This window comes from Salvia miltiorrhiza, chromosome 3 (assembly GCF_028751815.1).
Source record: "Salvia miltiorrhiza cultivar Shanhuang (shh) chromosome 3, IMPLAD_Smil_shh, whole genome shotgun sequence".
Taxonomy (NCBI): Eukaryota; Viridiplantae; Streptophyta; class Magnoliopsida; order Lamiales; family Lamiaceae; genus Salvia; species Salvia miltiorrhiza.
This window is the reverse complement of record NC_080389.1, coordinates 30,070,518-30,093,374: the sequence shown is the minus strand read 5'-3', so window position 1 is coordinate 30,093,374 and position 22,857 is coordinate 30,070,518. Positions and strand designations below refer to the sequence as shown.

At 31.9% G+C, this 22,857-nt stretch overlaps 3 protein-coding genes across 3 annotated transcripts; all 3 read right to left on the bottom strand.

The window, feature by feature from the left end:
- Positions 1-317: 317 nt before the first annotated feature.
- Positions 318-15,874, bottom strand: LOC131014047 (aldehyde dehydrogenase family 3 member F1-like). The gene is made up of 10 exons (XM_057941970.1): positions 15,514-15,874; positions 15,280-15,348; positions 15,099-15,195; positions 14,818-15,024; positions 12,271-12,395; positions 12,043-12,147; positions 10,922-11,094; positions 10,731-10,821; positions 5,835-5,984; positions 318-690 (listed from the first exon to the last, which is right to left on the bottom strand). Exons 1-10 carry the CDS (start codon positions 15,709-15,711, stop codon positions 448-450), a joined length of 1,458 nt encoding a protein of 485 aa, XP_057797953.1. The 5' UTR covers positions 15,712-15,874; the 3' UTR covers positions 318-447.
- Positions 15,875-16,127: 253 nt separating this feature from the next.
- LOC131018634 (uncharacterized) lies at positions 16,128-17,366 on the bottom strand. Its single transcript, XM_057947348.1, has one exon. The coding sequence runs from the start codon at positions 17,364-17,366 to the stop codon at positions 16,149-16,151; it is 1,218 nt and encodes a 405-aa protein (XP_057803331.1). The 3' UTR covers positions 16,128-16,148.
- Positions 17,367-17,374: 8 nt separating this feature from the next.
- On the bottom strand, positions 17,375-18,004 carry LOC131018633 (uncharacterized). Its single transcript, XM_057947347.1, has one exon. It carries the CDS (start codon positions 18,002-18,004, stop codon positions 17,375-17,377), a length of 630 nt encoding a protein of 209 aa, XP_057803330.1.
- Positions 18,005-22,857: the final 4,853 nt, after the last annotated feature.

Here is a 22,857-nt window from a genome sequence, read left to right as displayed (position 1 = left end):
TTTTAAAAAGTCTTGAACGAATACACCTAGATTTATAAGGACTTTTAAAAGTTTTGAACGAATACACCCAGATTTCTGCAGACTTTTAAAAGTCTTGAACGAATACACCCAGACTTTTAAAATCCATAGAAATCCATCAAATTCCACAATGAATACACCCCCCTAAGTGTAAACTGTGTAAGTCCAAGTATTTGTTCTTGTCCGAAAAATGTTACTACATGGGATTAGAATGTGAATGCCACACATAAAATACAATACATGAAATCAATATAGTTACACATATTTAAATATTGCGACATGACTAAAAGATATCATTATGTGACTAATGTGTCCTTTGCGTCTTTATTATCAATTGTAGCTTAATTTTGCCTTATTCAAATCAATTATACAAATTAAAAGAAAATAAAAAATAGTTCACAATTTAGAGCGAATTGCTCAAAATGGGAGCTATTTTGATCTTTTGAAGCCCAAAATGATTAGAAGAATTCCGAAATAATCAAATCTATAGGCAAATCTAAAGAGTTGTAGCTTTTGCTCATTCCATGGAGGATATCTGAACCAAAAATCTATTAAGAAGCTTCTTTTTATAATGGCCTTCTCATGAGAAAACATATCAAATGAATATTTTCCGTGATATCTGCCGAATCCACTCTCTCCAACTCCTCCAAAAGGAATACAATCTCCAACATACTGCACCAAATAAACAATAAAAATTCATACTCGCCCAATAAATAACTTTGCAAATTCAAAACATTATATGGATCCGGTTTTTTTTTAAAAGTAAAAGATTATATCATTGTATGGATCCGTTTCAGAAAAAAGAGGACTATATAGATAGATCTTTTAACTTTAGTTAGTATATATAAATCCTAATCTCATTCACACGTCTTAGATATATGATGGATAAGAGTACATAATTTTTTATTTAAGAAGATCAATAATGGTTCCTCATTTCCTCCGTGGTGACTCGAACCCTTGACCTATTGGTTAGAAGGGAAACGTCTTGTCAACTGAGATGTTCTTCGTTGTCTAACTAATATGCAACTTATCTCTTCCTATTTCCTATTTTATTGCTTGTTTGGTTCAAGTAGAGGAATGAAAATGAAATAAATCAAGTAAGGGGTTGGAGGGGGGGGATGGTAGAATTAATTGTTACTTTTATTGAGTATTTAGTTCAACAATGAATGGAATCACTAGTAAAGGATTTCCTTTCTTTTGTTTCTCCCGTATTTTGAGGGTAATGCATTGGGTGATTGAGTTACCTTCAAGTAAGGATAATGGTTAACTCATCACTATGATGAAATTGAGGCTTATTATAAAAGAAAAAGAAAAAATATCATCCCTTGAAAGCACAAAGACGCAGACTAATGGCACGAAACTTGGTAAGAGATCGTAAAACCAAAGAGAACTAAACAAAAAACACCAAATCAATACCTAATGTAAGGATAATCATCCATTTCATCCGACCAACGTCCATGGACAATATTATTCATGGCACGCATACTAGGACTATTACTAAGATCAACCACAAAGTTCATTGGCTTGTAACCTATTTCTCCCGCATTCCTGAGGCGACTTTTTATGCTACCTTCCAGAGCTGCATGCATAGACTCTTTTCCCATTTCCGGAACCCTTTGGACGACCACGTCCTCGCTTCGGCTCTGGGAGCATCAACATCCCCTGATTCACCTACTCCTCTAAACGATTAATACGACTAGCAATATCCTCTGGAGAAGGAGTTGACTGGCTATCACCGAAGCTCAATCCAGAACCAATCTCCTGCTGATCAATCGACTGCTGAATAGCCGGAGAAGTAACCTTCCCTAATCCTTCGAATGACTCAGGAAGAATGTTGTCTTTAGGAAAGCTAGTATCCACAACTTTTGCTTGCCATGAAGGCTTCAAACCCGCAACTTCAGCAGGCTTCTGTCCCACATCAGGAATAGCTCTAGCCTTTTTAGTACCTACTTTCTCTTTGTCAGCCGGCAAACCCCGACACTTGTCCATCGAATGACCAGTAATCTTACAATGTGAGCAGAAAAAATGCATCATCTCAAAATCAAACTCAATCTAAAAAGAGGTATTACCATCATCAATGTACATAGAGTTCAGAATCGGGCGAGCCACGTCCACTTCGACAAGAATCCGAGCGAATTGTCCTACTTCGGCGTTAGCCGAAGCGTGATCAATGCGAATAGGATGGCCCAACGCTATTCCAATTCCCGTAATCACCTTAGGGTTCCAAAATTCCCAAGGCAGATAATATATACGAACCTATATTTGAGTTAACAACGACGATTCTTTGTATGAGTCAAAGTAACGAATCTATTCACGGAGACGGATATGGCCAAAAGACAGCTCCTGATCAGATTATTTTTAACTCTAAGTTTATCCCCCAACGTTGATAATTTCACTGTGAAATAACCCTTCGCCATAGGGACGAACTTGTAATTGAAGCAATCCCAGATACGTTGTAATTCGCTAGTAAACTCCGCAAACGGATGCGGCTTGCATCCCTTACGAAGTACAAGATGACCAATGAGGGCACATTGCTTGAGATCATCCAATTGATTCTGAGAAGATGGAGGAACCGACAACGTAACAATATCTCTCTCTCTAGTGGGATTCAGTGCCCGGAACCTGTGAGCCGGGACATCAGGCTTCTTCACCAAAATAGGTTTGACATTCGCTGCCTTAGAAACAGCAGCAGTAGTAATCGACGCATAGGAAGGCTTCTCTGCACCCTCCGGATTTTGCCCTGTGGTAACAGTAGGAGAGGCATGGAAAGCCTCGGCATCTGCTGGAGAGTCCGTAGCCAAAGCCAGAGGGCCAGTGGGCGAAGCAGTGGCTAGTCACGCCACCACGTGTGGAGGAGTAATAGAGACTACTCCCTTCGCCGTGTGTAATGCAATCACAGATCCAGTCACCCTAGCGACGTCGGGCGACCCTACGACCATAGCAGTGCGCGCAAGATTGTGTCGATCAAAGTTGGCAGAAACTGGATGGAGTTGAGACCTCCCTTATCAGGCTAAACTTGGAAGAGGCCAGAGGCCATCTCCGGCAAGAATGGCGACGGCCGGCTAGAGTAGGGTTAGGGTTTCAAGAGAGTGGTTAACTCATCACCCAAACTAAATAAGTAATAGATTCAATTAATTGTAAACTAATCAAATAATTCGTATTTGATTCGATATTCGAATTTTGATATTCGTATTCGATTCGAAATATACATATTCGATTCGATTCGGTTAGTATTTAAATATGAATACAAAATCACGATATTCGATACTTTTCGATTCGTTTACAACCCTACTCCAAACAAGCCCAACCAAACATGGGCTTAATAGGGTTTCCATCAAGAAGTCCGAGTATATCTATATTTTTTGCACTTAATCTTAAACAAAAAAGTGCACAATGTTTAGCATAAAAGTACACAATCGTACACTCTAAAGTGCATATATAAATTTTAAAAATTACTCCCTCCGTCCACAAAAAAGTATGGTATTTTTGTCATTTTAATATGTCCACAATAACTATGGTCTCTTAAAATAGACATGCCCTTATAATTTCAACCTCATTTACACTCAATATTTACCAAAAAACTCATCTCACAAATCATTTATTAATTACCTAACAAATAAAATTTATTGGGTCCTTTTTTCACTTTATACATATTTTTCAACCAGTTATTGAAATTCATGTCCTTCAAACCATACTACACTTTTGATGAATGACGGAAGTTTAAGTTATCTGAGAGCGAACATAAAATGTATAAAAGTGCACAAAGATAAGCACATAAGTGCATATGTAAATCAATGTTTTTATAAATTATCTTGAATTGATTTTCTTCAATTTTTAAGGAATGGGTGTATTCATACTTTTATAAGGAAATATATAGGGAGAGGTTCAAGAAAGAACCATTAAATAAAAGAAGAACGGAGAACCATTTTCAACCATTCGATCATCAAGATCTACGGTGAATGCATCATCTTATTAGATGAATGTAGATAATCCTGGAGGGAGCAATCTTTCTTATTTTTTTGAGTGCATTAATTTTAACAGCGAAATGCATTAATTTTTACAATGGGTGCATTAGATTTGATGGTTCTCACGTTCTCACAAATAATGTAGTTCTCTCTAGAACCACACCAATATATATATATATATATATATATGGGTGGGCTACCGTGAGAGCACATCTTAAAATAAGAAATAAGAGCAATTTTAAATGTATGAATTTTATGTAGAACCCGTATGAATTCGCTGTATAAGGGTATGAATTGTGAAAAATATTTTTGTGCTGCCTTTAGGATTCGAACTCAGGACCATTAATCCATCCAACAGGATTACGAATTAACCGTAGATCTTGATGATCTAAGGGCTGAAAATGATTCTTATTTTATATCTTAAGAAATGCTCTTATTTTAGCCCTTCCCTATATATATATATATATATATATATATATATATATATATATATATATTGTTGAAATATTTATATAATGATTTTTTATATATTTAGTTATTAAATATATCATGACTTTTAGATTTTTAATGGTTTTTAGATATAGAAATTGATTAAAATTTAGAAAAAAATAAGAATGAATGAGAATTGAGGAAAATTAGAATGAAGTGATTATACAATGTCAGATAGAATAGGAATTATTTTGCTTTAATATATATAATAATAATACATACCCTTTCACGTTTCTTATTCAAAAATTTGGATCCTTGTGAATTTAATCTGGCGTGTCCAAATCTACTTAGCCCACGTTTGGTTGGATGTTTTTAGAGGTTGGAAAGGGAATCAAGTAATTGAATCCATTTCTTGTTGTTTGGTTTGGGTAATGAGATAATCATTACCCTTACTTGAGGGTAACCCAATCATCAAATTTGTTACCCCTCAAAATAGAGGGAAAACAAAAGAAAAGGAATCCCTTACTAATGTTTCATTTCCATTGTTAAACCAAACACTCAATAAAAGTAATGGTTATTGTTACCATTCCACTCCTTTATTTGATTCTATTCCCTTTCGATTCCTCTACTTGAACCAAACGAGCACTTAATCTATGATCCATATACTACATAAGAAATAGTATACATCAAACCTTGGCTCAATATATAAATATATATGATGTATTAATTATAATATTACTCTCAAGTAAGATATTTAGGAGCGATGCGATAGACGAATCAAATTTTGAAAACTAGGTGTTTTAATATATTACTATAGATTTAATTAGTTCAGGTCTCAAATGACACGTTTAAAAGTGTGTAAAGGTGTGGACCATATTATTTGTAGTATGAAATCATTTTCAAAAATAGAAATTGAACAAGATCAACAGGACAACGAAAAAAGAAAAACATGACAAGATCAATGGGACGGGGAAGTACTGCAAGCTTAATTAGTTCAAGTGTGAAATGACACGTTTAAAAGTAAAAAAAAATAAAAATAAAAATAATAATAATAATAATAATAATAATAATAATAATAATAATAATAATAATAATAATAATAATAATAATAATAATAATAATAATAATAATAATAGTAATAATAATACTTTAATTTTTGTATTGAATGTATTTGCATTATATAGTATGAAACTAATATGATGATCAAATTTTAACACAGAAATATACGAGCCAATTTTCGCAAATCATAATCCAATTAGTTGTAATTTCAATAAACATAAAATATATATATATAAACCCTATTTGTAACAAGCAAAAACATATGGACATAATTTCGTAAAGAAAAGCGAATGGATTAGAATAAAAAATATTTTAATTTCAATATACTTAAAAGATAACCTTAAAGATGAGAGATAAACTTACTTGAATGATGGCGTCATTAAACACAACGCTTCCTGAAGATGTTTGGGACAATAGTTTTTTCTTCATGTTTTCATTATTTGTGAATGCGTATATGGTCAGTCCTCTAGGCCTCGCACTAATAAATTCAATGCTGTCTTCAATTTTCTCTAGCTGCCAACACCAACAAAAGACAGCACTTAGTTCCATTAATTAAGTTTTGAAACTGCCTCTACTTTGCATGTGCATTGATAATCTACGTTGTTGAGACAAGTTCATAAATTACATTGCCAGTCAATACTCTATTGTTTAAAAATATTATAAGTACGTAACTAAATTGTTAGTACATTTTTAAGTGATTCCTACAAGACCGAAAATACATATACGTGAGCCCTTTAATGCAGTGGCTTTCACCGAATTTTGGCCTTACATACTAATTAAATTTTGGGTTGGAATTTAAAGTACCCATTCTTATAATCTATCTTACAAAACTACCCACACTACCCAAAAGCAAAAGTGATGGTGATAGGCATGCTTGGTTTTTGTAAAAGTTCTTACACAAGTACAATTGTGTAAGAGTTGTGTAAGATATGTAGTTAATATATACTGTAGGTTGAAAATTTGGAAAAAATTTGGGAACGTTTGTGTGTTAAAAATATTATTACGAAGGTAAAAAAATTCACGATTATGTGTATTATGAAGGAAATCCGCGGCTAGTGCTGCCGGCTAAGGATTTCTGGCGGCTAGTTACGCCATTCGCTCCATAATTTTTTTTTATTCATAATGGGTCAACTAGCCGCCAGTAAATCGTAGCCGCTAACACTAGCCGTTGGAAAAAAACACAGGCGGCTAGTGTGAGCGGCTAGGTTTTACTGGCGGCTAATTGACCCATTAGGTTCAGAATTTTTTTGTGATTCATAATATACTTAAATTGGAATTTTTCAGCACTCGTATTACTGTTTTATTATACACAAATGTATCCTCATTATTTTCAAACTTAGGGCATTTATCAGATTTTGTGCATTTTTAACTACTTATCTGACACATTTTCTTACACAATTGTACTTATGTAAGAACTTTTACAAAAAACCAATCATGCCTATCACCATCACTTTTGCTTTTGGGTAGTGTGGGTAGTTTTGTAAGATAGATTATAAGAGTGGGTAGATTCCCCTATTAACAGTTAAATTTTTTACCTAAAATGTTTATAATGTTTAAATGACTTTTATATTAAATGATGTAACTAGAATGTTTACGCCACATCAACTAGTAGCAACAATCTTATTAATTTGTCACTTTTGCTAGCCATAATTCCATTAATTCATCAAGGAATCGACAATCATGTGAAAGAGAATTTGAGAGGTAAATTTATTATCCACACATCAACTATTGAAAATTATTGTATTTAGAGGTAAATTTTTTAATTTATCCACAAAAATAGAATTAAGTGAAATCTTATGTATTTAGAGGCAATTTCACTACTATAAAAAGCAGCATTAACAATGGAAAAATCGATTCTTAAAAATGAGAATTTGGTCGGTAAATTGGTTAACAACTGTATTAATGATTGATTATGATTAAAAAAAAAGAATTAACGATTTATTTGAGCCTGTCGCTATTTCAATGGTCGTCCCCCCTCTTTTAGTCACAGAATTTTGGTTTGTTAATTTTAACGACATAAAATTCGGTTATTATAAGTACTGATTTTGATTTTAAATTTTCGCCATTTTTTACAATCGAATTTTCGATCTTGAATAAACGACTGAAAATTCGATCATTAAAAAAATAAAAATCAAAATCAAAAAATTAAAAACTCATTTTCAACTGTAACGATCCGACTTTATTTTTAATGACCCCAAAAATGACGGTTGGTTTTAAAATAGTAAAAACAATTAAAATTTTACGATTATTGTTAAAAAAATTAATATATTCTCACCGATTTTAAAATAATAATAAAAACTATTACTCCCTCCGTCCCAGCTTTTAGTATCCAACTTTCATTTTTTGGTCGTCCCACATTTTAGTATCCATTTCTATTTTTGGTAAAAGTAGGTGGGGCCCTTACTCCACTTTAATTATTTTAACTCTCACATAAAATGTGGGACCCTTATTCCACTCACAACACATCAATCAATTTATTAAAACCCGTGTTGTTCTCAACTAGATACCAAAAGTCGGGACGGATGGAGTACTTATTATGTCCACCAATTCTTGACACGTTTTACCATTTTGGTCAGTCCACCAATTCTTGACTCATTCCATTTTTAGTAAGGTTTTAACATAACATGAAATCCTTATTCAACTCACAACGCAATTAATCAATTTCTTAAAACTCTTGTCATTATGAAATTGGTCAAGAAATAGTGGATGTTGGGAGTAATATTAATGACCAGTTTTAAGTATAAAAAAAATTAAAGATATATATATATATATATATATATATATATATATATATATATATATATATATATATATAGGGCAAAGTTCTATAAAAATGCAAATATAGGTAGAGAAAGGAAACAGAATCTCAGCCGTTGATCTTATTTAATCTAAAGGTCAGCGTTCGTTCGTTCAACATTCAACGCAGAATTTTGTTGAACATGAACAGCCATGGAACCCCCCAGCCCCCAAAACTTCAACAAATTATTTGTACGTTCAACAACATTAACTGCCATGTTCAATGTTTCTGATTTTCCTGTATAAGTTATGTTTTTGTAGAACGCGACCATATATATATATATATATATAAGAAAGGACTACCGTGAAAATACTTCTTAAAATAAAAATAAAAATATTTTTCAATATACGAATTTTATGTAGAACACGTACGAATTCATCCAACAAGATTACGAATTGTGAAAAATAAATTTTTGCTACCTTTGGGATTCGAACTCAGGACCACGAATTCATCCAACAGGGTTACGAATCAACCGTAGATCTTGATGATCTAAGGGCTGAAAATGTTTATATTTTATATTTAAGAAGTGTTTTTATTTTAGCCCTCCTATATATATATATATATATATATATATATATATATATATATATATATTATTTTGAAGAAGAAAACACGATATTTGGCCACTAATTAAAAAAAAATACAAAGTCTGGCAATTTTTTATGTTTTATGACCTTTTTGCCCTTAATTATGGCAAACTAGATTTGGGTCGGATTCGGGTTTGCGCACGAGCTAGGCACACATGGCACTATTAGTGTCATTAGTGCCATATACTCAGTGCTACATGAATAGTACTTATGGCTATATTAGTACCATTAGAGCCATAGGAATGGTACTTATGGCCATATTAGTGTCATTAGTGTTATATACTTGTGTGCTGATATTATTTAGATGTGTACAGTTATATAACCATTTTGAATACTTCCCCGTAGGATTTAGATTATCATTTAGGATTTAGATTCCCTATTTAAGGTTTAGATTATCATTTAGGGTTTAGATTCTCTATTTAGTGTGCTGCACAAATGGTACTTATGGTCATATTAGTGCCACTAGTGCCATACACTCTCTTATATAGTGTTGCACGAATGGTACTTATGGTCATATTAGTGCCATATTCTTAGACTTTTTTTTTCGGTTGGCACATATGGCAACGCCCAAACCCGAATTCGACCCGAATCCGGTTCGCCCTAATTGAGGGCAAAATAGTCTTTACACGTAATAAATGATCAGACTTTGTATTTTCCCAATTAATGGCCATATATTGTGTTTCCTTATTCAAAATGACTATTTCAAAAGCGCTATATATATATATGTATGTGTGTGTGTGGGTGGGAGGGTTAGGGTATAAATACTTCTTAATATATAAAATATGAACTAGTTAAAATGTATGAATTCTATGTAGAATATGTATGAATTCGTTGTGTAACTATATGAATTGCGAAAAATAATTTTTTTGCTACCTATCAGATTCGAACTCGGGACCATGAATTCATCCAATAAGATGATGAATTAACTGTAGATCTTGATGATCTAAGAGTTGAAAATGGTTCTTATTTTATATTCTAAGAGGTGTTTTTATTTTAGCTCATCACTATATATACACACATATATATAGGGGATGACTAAAATAAGTATACTTCTTAAGATATAAAATAAGAATCATTTTCCGCCCTTAAATCATCAAGATCTACGGTTGATTCATCATCCTGTTGGATGAATTCATGGTCCTGAATTCGAATCCCAAAAGTAATAGTAAAAATTTATTTTTTGCAATTCATACCTTTATACAGCGAATTCATACATGTTCTACATAAAATCCATACATTTTTCCTAGTTCTTATTTCTTATTTTAAGAGGTGCTCTCACGGTAGCCCTTCCCTATATATATATATATATATATATATATATATATATATATTCGAATCTCATAGGTAGCAAAAAAATTATTTTTTTCACAAATCATATAGCTATACAGTACATTTATATGTGTTTTACATAAAATTCATACATTTTAGTTAATTCATATTTTATATGTTAAAAATTGTTTACACCCTAGTCGGTCGCCTATATATATATATATATATATATATATATATATATATATATATATATATATATATATATACATTAGCGATCGATTTTAAAACAATAAAAAGTTTAATATTAACGATGATTCAAAAAAAAATTAATATTAGCATTCAAATTAGCGATAAAAAATAATAAAAGATAATAATATTAATCACCAAAATATCGATCGATTTTAAAATAATTTAAAAAATAATAGTAATATTAATGATTGAACCAAAAAAAAATTATTGTAATTTTTTTTTTCAAAAACAAAAAATCATTTCGATCGCTAACGGATCACTAAAAGTTTTAATTAATGATAGGTAATTTCGGCTTTTAAATTCGCTAATGGATCACTCCTTAATTAACATATGTAAAAGATGGGTATATCTCACAGTGATTATGGGAAGCAATGGACCAAAGACTTCTTCCGTCATGATTTCAGCTTCAAGTGGAGGATCTAACAGTAATGTTGGTTCTATGTAACTGCAAGAAGATATTAATAATATATACAAATAGTTATGATTTGCACCGAATCATTTATAGAGCTTAAGGCAAGAAAAAGAATACTTGATTATTTTCTTACAGATTATCTTCATCCAGCGATCCACCATGAACAACACAAGCTTTGACCATTGAATCATTAAGAAGACGGCTTAAACGCCCAAAATGAGTTTTGTTAATTATTCTTGCAACTGTTTTCGATTCCTTTGGATTTTCCCCAAACATTTTCTGAATCTTTGCCTTGAGCAGTTCTACCTGAATAAAACAGAAAGTACGATCAAAATAAGCATATACTGATAATAAAAAAAAATCACATTTGTCCCACTTTCAGTGTCCTACTCCGGCCTATTGTATTTCATTATTAATTTTCATAGTTTTTAATCGTTTAATTTATTATTCTCTCTGTCCCGCGAAGCTTGGATTTTAAGGAGTTAATATTTTGTGCGTTAATAGATGAAAAAGTGAAAAGATTCATAAAGAAAAAAACTTTTTCCATATAAGGACAGTACCAAAACTTCGCGAGACAACCCGAAATACTCAAGCTTCGAGAGTGACGGAGAGAGTATATTTTAGTATAGTTTAAGATAATTAACTAAAGTCTTTTTTTGAGAAAATAATTAACTAAAGTTCACTAATGTAATCAGGGTTTATAGTTATTTTTTATATTTATTTTTAATTTTTAAATAAATATTAATTATTATGATTGATATAAAAGTATATATATATTTTAATTTCAAGTTTTAGTGATAAATGCTTATCGTGATTCATTATGTAACACTCCTTCCGTCCCATGATTAATGACACATATTTCGTTTTGGGTGTTTCAAGTTAAATGACTCATTTATATTTTTGGTAATAATTTTACACTATTAATCACATGGTCTCACATACTTTTACACTACAAATCACATTATCCACATACATTTACACATTTTTATACTGAAAATTACATGAGCTCATATGCTTTTACAAATTTTTACACTACAATCTTATTTTCATTAATTTCCGTGTCAAAAATATATGTGCCATAAATAATGGGACATAATTAATGGGACGGAGGTAGTAATATTTTTTTATTTCTATAATAAATAGTTATATAGTAATAAAATTACTAGTAAAACGTCCATAAACATAATTAACTATGGGATATAAAATTGCATTCATAAAAAATGAAAGCAAACATTATGCAACATGTTATAATACCAGAGTGTGCGAGAACTTTTTCTCGACAAGGATGTAATCAATGCCTATACAGGCTTGTCCAGCACACGTACCGAATTTCGCTGCAATGATGCGATTTAACGCCATCTGATATGATAGTTGTCACAACAAGAATTAATTGAATAATAAATGTAATGTTGAAATACTCAATTATGTATACTGTCAATTTAATTCATTATTAGGAAACGGTATATAAAAAAAAAGGGTCACCTCTCTATCCCAAGAAGAGGAAAGAGAATCCACAACTGCAGGGCACTTTCCTCCCAATTCTAACGCAACAGGAGTTAGATTCTTGGCTGCTGCTGTCATCACTATACGCGCCACGGCCGCGCTACCTGTTGCAGTGGGAGATTCGGTTACCATTTCCTTCATTTCTTTTTTCTCTTTTTTTAAACAAAAAAAATATTTATAAAAAGGTAATTATACCTAAATATATAAATTTTCAATCAATTCTGATATTTCCACATAGACAAACTCCCCTGTACATCCTACTGCGTGTGCGGTCGGTTCGGATCATTCCAGCCCGGCTGACCTCTCACCTCATTCGGGTCCTAACTATGTCAATTTTATTCGGATCCTTTTCAATTCGTTCAAAAATATCATTTAAATTCATTAAAAATATTATTTATAATTTATCAATTATTTTTATATAAAATATTATTTAATTTATTTTGATAAAAAATACTCCCTCCGTCCCGGCCAAGACGCTACATTTAGCTTTCGGCACGGGATTTAAGGAGTTGTAGATTAATGTTTTAAGTGTGTAATAATAAAGTGATAAAGTAGGAGAGAGAAAGTGATAAAGTAAGAAAGAAAATGTAATAAAGTGATAAAGTAGGAGAGAGAAAGTGATAAAGTAAGAAAGAGAAGATAATAAAGTGATAAAGTAGGAGAGAGAATGTAATAAAGAAATACTTAATTAGTGTTAATTAAGTGCTTAAATTCCCTTATTTTTTCCAAATATGGAAATGTAGCACCTTTGTTGGGACGGCCCAAAAAGGAATATGTAGCATCTTGAGCGGGACGGAGGGAGTATCATTTGATTTTATAAAACTTATCATTTGCATTTAAGAAAACTATAATTTCTATTATTAAAAGTGCCACTTACATGTATTAAAATTGTCGTTTGTAATATATTATTGATTTTTATACAAATAACATTTGATTTATGAAAAAAATCATTTGCGAATTATCATTTGAATTTAAAAAAAGTACAAATTATTGTTAAAAAAATATTACTCCATCCGTTCACAATAACTGGTGTTGATGGGAGGGAACAAATTTTAAAAAAATATGTATAAAGTAGAAAACTAATTATAAATGGACAAAAATGACAAAAAAAAAATCACAATTATCATATGTCATCTTTGAGACGTTGACATATGGAGTATTTTATGATTTATCTAATACTCCCTCCGTCCCGCCCAAGATGCTACATATTCTTTTTCGGGCCGTCCCAACGAAGATGCTACATTTCTATATTTGGCAAAAATAAGGAATTTTAAACACTTAATTAACACTAATTAAATATTTCTTTATTACATTCTCTCTCCTACTTTATCACTTTATTACCTTCTCTTTCTTACTTTATCACTTTATTACTTTCTCTCTCCTACTTTATCACTTTATTATTACACACTTAAAACATTAATTTACAACTCCTTAAATCCCGTGCCGAAAAGCAAATGTAGCGTCTTGGCCGGGACGGAGGGAGTATTTAGTTTTATGTACATGATATCATTTGTTATTAATAAAAGAATTATTGTTGTTAATAAAAGTATTATTATTATTAGTAAAACTATCATTCGAGTATAATAACTAGATGAAATGAGGCGGAAAAAAAAAAAACCAGATTCACGTCAAGTCCAGGAGGATGGATGGCCACGGGTTTTAGGTTCGGGTAAGATTGTGTACGGTGCAAACGGGATGTACAGGAGATCACCTATATTGCATATAAATAAATAAATAATTCTAACTTCAAATATATTTGATTTTTAATTATTCTGATTTTATACATCATTGTTAATTTTTGATGAATTAATGTCGGTGTGACACAATAAAAATTTAATGCTACTGTGATAAGATAAAGTGGCATAGACATCTACATCAGTATTAATTTAAAGGCTATTAATAATTGTGTGAAAAAAAATCAAAAAAAAGTTAATGTTATTGTGATAAGATAAAGTAGCACAGGCATCTACATCAGTATTAATTTAAAGGCTATTAATAATTGTATAAAAAAAATCAAAAAAAATTAATGTTATTGTGATAAGATAAAGTGGCATAGGCATCTACATCAGCATTAATTTAAAGGCTATTAATAATTGTGTGAAAAAATTCAAAATAATTAAAAAAAATTGTATTTGTAACCAATTTTTTTATAATTCATGTATCAAAACCAACATCAAGTGAAAGTTGATACTCCCTCCGTCCACAAAAGAACTTCCTATCTTTCTTTTTTGGGACGTCCACAAAAGAACTTCCTACCTATTTTTGGACTATACCCCACCACTTATAATCCTCTTACTTTTCACTTTTCACTTTTCACAACTCCCAATATTAATTATAACACATTTTCACCACTCCCAAATACACTCAACTACCTTTTATCTACTCTTAATACACTCAATAATATTTTTTCTTAAAACCCGTGCCACTCCCTCCTAGGAAGTTCTTTCATGGACGGAGGGAGTATATTGTAAAATGGAATTGAAGAATGCATTTAACATGTGATGATGAAGTGAAGTAGGTACCTACCTGTGAAAAATATCTTGTCCCATTTGTGTTGCAAAAGCTGCTGACCAACAGAGATGCCGCCTTGAATGACCTTGATAGCCTTGGTGTCGAGGTAAGTGTGAATCAAAGTGGCTAACGTGGAAGAGGATGCGGCTGCAAGCTCAGATGGTTTCAAAACGACTGCGTTCCCTGCCGCAATTGCTCCTATCATTGGCTCCAACGATATCCCTGAATCAATATATATCATAACTAATCCATCAAAAATCGCAATCCCTTGCAAAAAAACAAACACGAAATCGTACCAAAAGGAAAATTCCAAGATGATATGATGAGAACAACTCCAAGGGGCTCAGGGACTAATCTTGCACTTGATGGGAATGCAGCAAACGGCAAATCAGCCTGCAATATTTGTTACCCAGCATTCATATATAATTGTTAGAAATTGGATGAAAAAATTACTAAACATTTAACATATTAATTTACCTTCTTTCCTGCCATCCATTTCTTCAATCCTTTCAGAGCATAATTTACAGATTTGATCAAGGGTCCCACCTACAGACAACATAGCCAAGCACTCGTAAATAACTAGTTAACTGCGATCTGGATTTGAGCTTCCAAAATTAACAAGTTATCTTCATATATAAGTTAAAGTCAGTCTGTTAATCGGCGGCATCAAAAAGAAGAAAAATGTTAATGTGTGCGTAAATGTATACTTACCTCATCTCGAAACGACTCTACTGGATGCTTGCCCAAGTCTTGTTCAAGTGCTTGGAATATGTGATCCTCTTTCTCAACAAGCATATTACGCAGATTTTGAAGCTGTGATCTCCTCCACCCTTCTTCCTTTGTTATCCCACTCTTAACCGTCCACCTCAACTCCTTCATCTCTACTTCCAGATCCCTTCTCATATTCATCCTACACAACTGAACGATTCTTTAATTTTGATACTAGCTGCTCAACGTGGTTCTCTCTTTATATATATAAGACTATCCCCATCAGTGACTTTCCCTCAACCCAACCTTCAATTAAAATATTCATTTCTCTCTCTTCCACATACACAACCCAACCTTTATCTTAAATCTACTCCCATTAGTGACACTCACATGACCTTTATCTTTTTTATTTTGTTTTATTTTTATTCTTATATTAGTCACAATAATTTTTAAATATATTTTAAAAATTAAAATAATAATGAAAAAAATAAAAAAAATAAAAAAAAATAAAAAAATAAAATTTACTTGATCATACAACAAAAATTACACGAGTAAAACAAAATTAAAAATACATAAAATAAATTACAAACACATATAGAAAATTAAAATTACAAGTACAATAAACGCAAATTACATATTCAATTAGTCGTGCCGAATTTTGCCCATATATGCTCAATTAAGTCCTTCTGAAGAGCTTTGTGAGCTTCGCGATTGCGAAGTCGATCCCTGTTGATCATGTAATTAGACAAACTTGCAATTCTGTCAGTTGAGTAGTGAATAGATACATCTTCATCTGCAGGTAAATCCATCAAAAATTCTGTGGGATCATAATAGTTTTGGTATGTGTCTCGTTCATCTTCCACTATCATATTGTGCATGATGATACAAGCCATCATAATTTTTCCCATCAAAATCCTATCCCAAATGAGACAAGGACGTCGAATAAATGCAAATCGAGCTTGTAGAACTCCGAAGGCTCTCTCGACATCTTTTCTTACAGCCTCTTGGTGTTGAGCGAACAACTTGTGCTTTCGGAGCACTGGACTTGAAATTGTCTTAACAAATGCAGCCCAAGAGGGATATATGCCATCAGTGAGATAATAAGCTCTATCATTTTGACGACCATTGACCACATAACTTATATTAGGTGCTCTACCTTCTAAAATATCACTAAAAACGGGAGATCGATGAAGTACATTGATATCATTGCACGAACCTGGAGTTCCAAAGAACGCATGCCATATCCATAAATCATATGATGCAACGGCTTCCAAAATGATTGTTGGTTTTCCACTTCTTCCTGCATATTGACCAGCCCAGGCAGTAGGACAGTTCTTCCATTCCCAATGCATGCAATCAATACTTCCAATCATGCCGGGGAAGCCACGTTGTTCTCCAACATAGAGTAGCCTTTGCAAATCTTGTTGATTGGGCCTTCTAAGGTATGTGTCACCAAAGCAAGAAATGATACCTTCTACGAAATGAATGACAGCATCCCTCGTGACTGTTGAACTCATTCGTAAGTATTCATCAACGGCATCGGTTGCGGTTCCATAAGCCAACACCCTCATAGCTCCAGTGCATTTTTGTAGTGGTGAAAGGCCTTGCCTACCAGTGCAATCGGGTCTCTGTTGAAAATATTCATCGTTAGCAGTAACAACATCTACTATACGAAGGAACAATGATTTTTGCATGCGAAATCTACGCCGGAAGAGCTCCGGAGTATACGTTGGATTAGGGACAAAATAATCACTCATCAAACGTTGCTCACCAACTTCACGTTCCCTATCACAATACCTTTTTTTAGTGGTGGAAGAAGAAGTTCCTAAAATAAGATTGGGATTGTTTATGAGCATATCGTCAATTATGCGATCAATTTGACGATTTTGTTGATAACGTCGTTCTTCAGAGAATTCATTTTAAGCTTTTCACGTTCCAATTCAATTTTAGCAGTCATTAACTCATTTTCATGATCTCTACTAAGTCTCAATGCACGGATTTCTTCATATATTTCATTTGATTCAGATGCCATTGCCTTACCTTTTCCTTTTCTTTTAGCTTTATCTCTACCTGTAGGACGAGACATAGTAGATCCGCCAGTAGTTGGAGTTTCTGGATTGGACGGGATAAAGTAATCACCATCTTCAGAAGTCTTAGACCTTTTTGTGCTGCCACCACTTTCTTGATCATCACCAACTTCATTGATTGCTAAGTTCCACTTCGGATGTTTACTCATAACATCATTGAAAACAACCAAGTCTTGGAATTTACTGCCACCTGCTTCATAAATTGAGTGAGCTTCCATCTCTATATCTTTCTGGCTCATTCCACTTCTTTTTCTAGCATTTGCTTCTTTGCAAGCAGCAATCCACTTGTTTGCATTTTCATTAAGTCGTTTAAAACGACCTTTCATTGATTCGATATTCCTTGGGCCGATCTCATCTGGATTTTCTTTTTGAGCTTCATGATACATATTCTGCACACGTTCCCACATCGTCGCCCCTCTTTGATTTTTTCCTTTTTGCTTATCTTCGCTAACGCAGATCCAAGAAGACATAAGCGCTACATCTTCTTTCACGCACCAAGCTACATTTTTTGCAGCTTTCTGATTTTTCTTTGGGTGTTCGACATCTTGAAATAAATTCCGAGAGATATTTTGTGAAATGGGATGTTCGTGAGGGGTAGAAATTTGGTTGAGGTGTGGAGAAAATTGAGAATTCTCGTAGTACTGAGAATTTTGAACATCTTCTGGATTTGAAAAATTTTGAGGGTGAAAAAAAGATCCAAAATTTGAATAATAATTGGGGTCATTTGGATCCATGACTTCAAAATGAAGAAAAAATGAAGATAGAAAATAAGGCTATTGAAAGATTGATGAGAAAATAAGGATATTGAAGTGGTGTTGATGAAAAAAATTGGAAGTCTATATATAGAATTTTTTTCCTAATTTTTATTTTTTTTATATTACAATAAACTATTAAAAAATAGTATTTAAAATTATATATTTAATTAAGTGGCACCCAATGAAAGGGTGCCACATATGCATGCCTTTCTCACGCCTTTGAGGCGGTGAACCGCCCAAAGTCACAACAATTGCTCCAATTTCCATTTAAATTTATTACTTTAGTTGTTTGTCTTTTGCGGTGACACTCATGTCACCGATGTGAGTGGTCTAAGGTTGGGAAGGATCCACTCATAATGCTATTTTGCATAAAAAATGAAAATAACGAATCAATGAGTATAAATCCATAAATAAGCTACTTGTAATATATGAATAGTCACAATTCATTAATTGTTTAAATTTTTGTCACCTTCAGAATTTGAACCCGAGTTCTAATGACTATTCGTGCATTATAAAATACTTATTCGTACATTTTCTTTAACTTATTTATATCAATTTTTATTATCACGAAAAATAATAACCCCACTCTCTCTCTCTCTCTCTCTCTCTCTATATATATATATATATATATATATATATATATATATATATATATATATAGGGGAGAGCTACGATAAAAACACTTCTTAAAATATAAATATAAACGTTTTTTAATGTACGAATTTTATTCAACAGGATTACGAATTCATCAAACATGGTTACGAATTGTGAAAAATAATTTTTTGCTACCTTTGGGATTCGAACCCAGGACCACGAATTCATCCAACAAGGTTACGAATCAACCGTAGATCTTGATGATCTAAGGGCTGAAAATTGTTTATATTTTATATTTTAAGAAGTGTTTTTATTTTAGCCCTCCCATATATATATATATATATATATATGTTCAAGTTAAACAGAGAATTATTATATATTTCATTTTGAACAAATCTATACATTTTACGAACAGATCAATATAACTAACGAACATACGTATTTGGTAAAAAAAAGAGAAAAATTCGCCACCAGCAGGATTCGAACCTAGGGCAAATTGTTGTTCATGCGGTACATTGATTTGTTCATCAAATTTATACATCTGTTCGTTTTTGTTTCACGAATTCTCCATTCTCTAAATATTTAGCATTCTCTGTTTAACCTCTCTCTCTCTCTAAATATTTAGCATTCTCTGTTTCATCAAATTGTTGTTCATGCGGTACATTGATTTGTTCATCAAATTTATACATCTGTTCGTTTTTGTTTCACGGATTCTCTATTCTCTAAATATATATATATATATATATATATATATATATATATATATATATATATATAGGGAGAGGTTCAAATAAGAACCACTAATAAAATAAGAACGGAGAACCATTTTAAGCCATTCGATCATCAAGATCTACGGTAGATGCATCATCTTAGTGGATGGATGCAGGTGCTGGGTTCGAATCCTGAAGGGAGCAAAAAAATTATTTTTTTCGGATGCATTAAATTTAATAGCGGATGCATTAATTTGTATAGCAGATGCAGTAATTTTATTGGTTCTTATGTTCTCACGATAATTGTGGTTCTCACTATAACCGCACCCTATATATATATATATATGGTTATGTTCTACAAGAAAACGAGCTTATACAAGAAATTAAGAAACATTGAAAATATCAGTAATGCGGTTGAACATACCAATAATTTTATTAAACGTTTGGGGTTTTTGGGGTTCAAAACCTGGATACGTTCAACGCAATTACAGATATGTTCATCAAAAATCTGGATGCAAAATTTAATCTTAATTATTGACCATTCGATAGATCATGATCAATGGCTGAGATTGTTTTCTCCTTTCTTTGCAAACATTTATTTTCCTATTGAACTTCCTCCTATATATATATATATATATATTTATAGGGTAGAGCTACTGTGAAAACATTTCTTAAAATAAAAATAAAAACGTTTTTCAATGTACGAATTTTATGTATAACACGTATGAATTCATCCAACAGGGTTACGGATTGTGAAAAATAAAGAGTCGGGTTAACATAGAAGCCCCCTAAGACAATCGTAGATCTTGATGATCTAAGGGCTGAAAATAATTCTTATTTTATATCTTAAAAAGTGTACTTATTTTAACCTTCCCTATATATATATATATAAAGAGTCGGGTTAACATAGAAGCCCCCTAAGACAAGAACTAAAAACCAATAACAACCCTTAATTTCAACAAAATAAAACAAAAATGGCCAAGATTTACTTTCAATTGCACACACGGTTATTCATAAAACTTATAAAATGATATACAAGTAATTTTGCATCAATACTTAACTGCATATCCCGTAATTGCTTCTTCCATTTCACTGAAACCAACTGCACAACTATTCTACCTCAAAAAGTCCAAGAGTTTCAAACGGAACTTTTTGATAGAGATCAGCGATAGACTAAGGTGTCCGTGAAGAGGTTTCTCTTTTTTTTGTTTCCCCTGTATTTTGAGGTGTAATAAATTGGATGATTGGGTTATCCTCAAATAAGGATAATAGTTAACTTATCACCTAAACCAAACAACAAGTAATGTATTCAATTAATTGAATACATTATTAGGCATTTGAAACATAAATTTAAAGAAATGTTGAGTTTCCAGCAGCAGATTGATCTGCATCCATATATGTTCTTATCCATCATCTTATTCTCATTATATGATCTCAGGAAATGGTTATGCAAGAAATTAACCAAGCAACAAAATTATGTATCAAATCCTGGCTCAGTATATAAATAAATATAATGTATTATATTATAATATTACTCTTAAGTAAGATATTTAGAAGCGATGCGATAGATGAATCAAAATTTGAAAACTAGGTGTTTTAACATATTACTATAGATTTAATTAGTTCAGGTGTCAAATGACACGTTTAAAAGGAAAAAAAAATAAAAATTGAAGCATTATACTTTAATTTTTGTATTGAATGTATTTGCATTAGACAGTATGCTACTAATATAATGATCAAATTTTAACACGTAAATACACGAGCCAATTTTCGTAAATCATGGATCCAATTAATTGTAATTTCAATAAACATTAAAAAAAGAACCATATTTGTAACAAACAAAAACATATGGACATAATTTCGAAAAGAAAAGTGAACCGGATACATAAAAGAGAACCTTAAAGAGATGAGAAATAAATTTACTTAAATGATGGCGTCATTAAACACAACGTTTCTGAAGATGTTTGGGACAACAGTTTTTCCTTCATGTTTTCATTATTTGTGAATGCATATATGGTCAGTCCTCTAGGCCTCGCACTAATAAATTCAATGTTATCTTCAATTTTCTCTAACTGCCAACACCAACAAAAGACAAAGCACTTATTTCGATTAATTAAGTTTTGAAACTGCCTCTACTTTGCATGTGCATTGATAATCTACGTTGTTGAGACAAGTTCATAAATTACATTGCCCGTCAATACTCTATGGTTTAAAAATATTATATATGCGTAACTAAATTGTTACATTTTTAAGTGATTCTTACAAGACTGAAAAGCGCTTTAATGCCGTGGCTTTCACCGAAATTTTTACCTAAAGTGTTTAAATGAATTTTATATTAAACGACGTAGTTGGAATGTCTACGTCACTTCAATTAGTCGCAACAATCTTACTTTTGCTAGTCACGATCTCATTAATTCGTCGAAAATCGATAATCGTGTGAAAGAGTAGAACTATTGAAAATTATTGTATTTAGAGGTAAAATTTTTAATTTATCGACAAAAATAGAATTAAGTGAAAATTTTTGTATTTAGGCGCAATTTCACTACTATATAACCAGCATTAATAATTGAGCAATCTATTGTTAAAAATGAGAATTTTGGTCGGTAAATTGGTTAACGATTGATTACGATTCAGAAAAATAATTAACGATTTATTTGAGCCTATCACTATTTCAATGGTCGTCCCCCCTCTTTTAGTGACCGAAAAATTCGAATATTATAAGTACCGATTTTGATTTTAATTTTTTGCCATTTTTACATTTTTTACAATCGAATTTTCGGTCTTGAATTAATGGCTGAAAATTCACTACAAAAAAATAGCTTTAAAAGACACCTGGAAATGTCCCAATAGATAGTTTATTGCAACATCTAACCTATCTCCACATTGATTTTTAGTGTCGTGTGTAATAGTGTAGCTAAAGGGTTAATTAGCTATGGTGACACTTGATAATGTCATAATATGTTAATTATTTATCAAATTTTAAAAATATAATACAACAGTTACTAATTTCACGAAAACTGACTAATACTACATTTTTTATTGTCTAGAAATATACTTTATTACAACACCTGATGTGATTTATTGTGACAATGTAAAATGTCACTTTATATTAATTGCTGACATTCAAATATGTAGTTATATATTTTATATAGTAGTTTTTAACGACATTTCTTAACGTTGTTAATAAGGTAATAATTTATA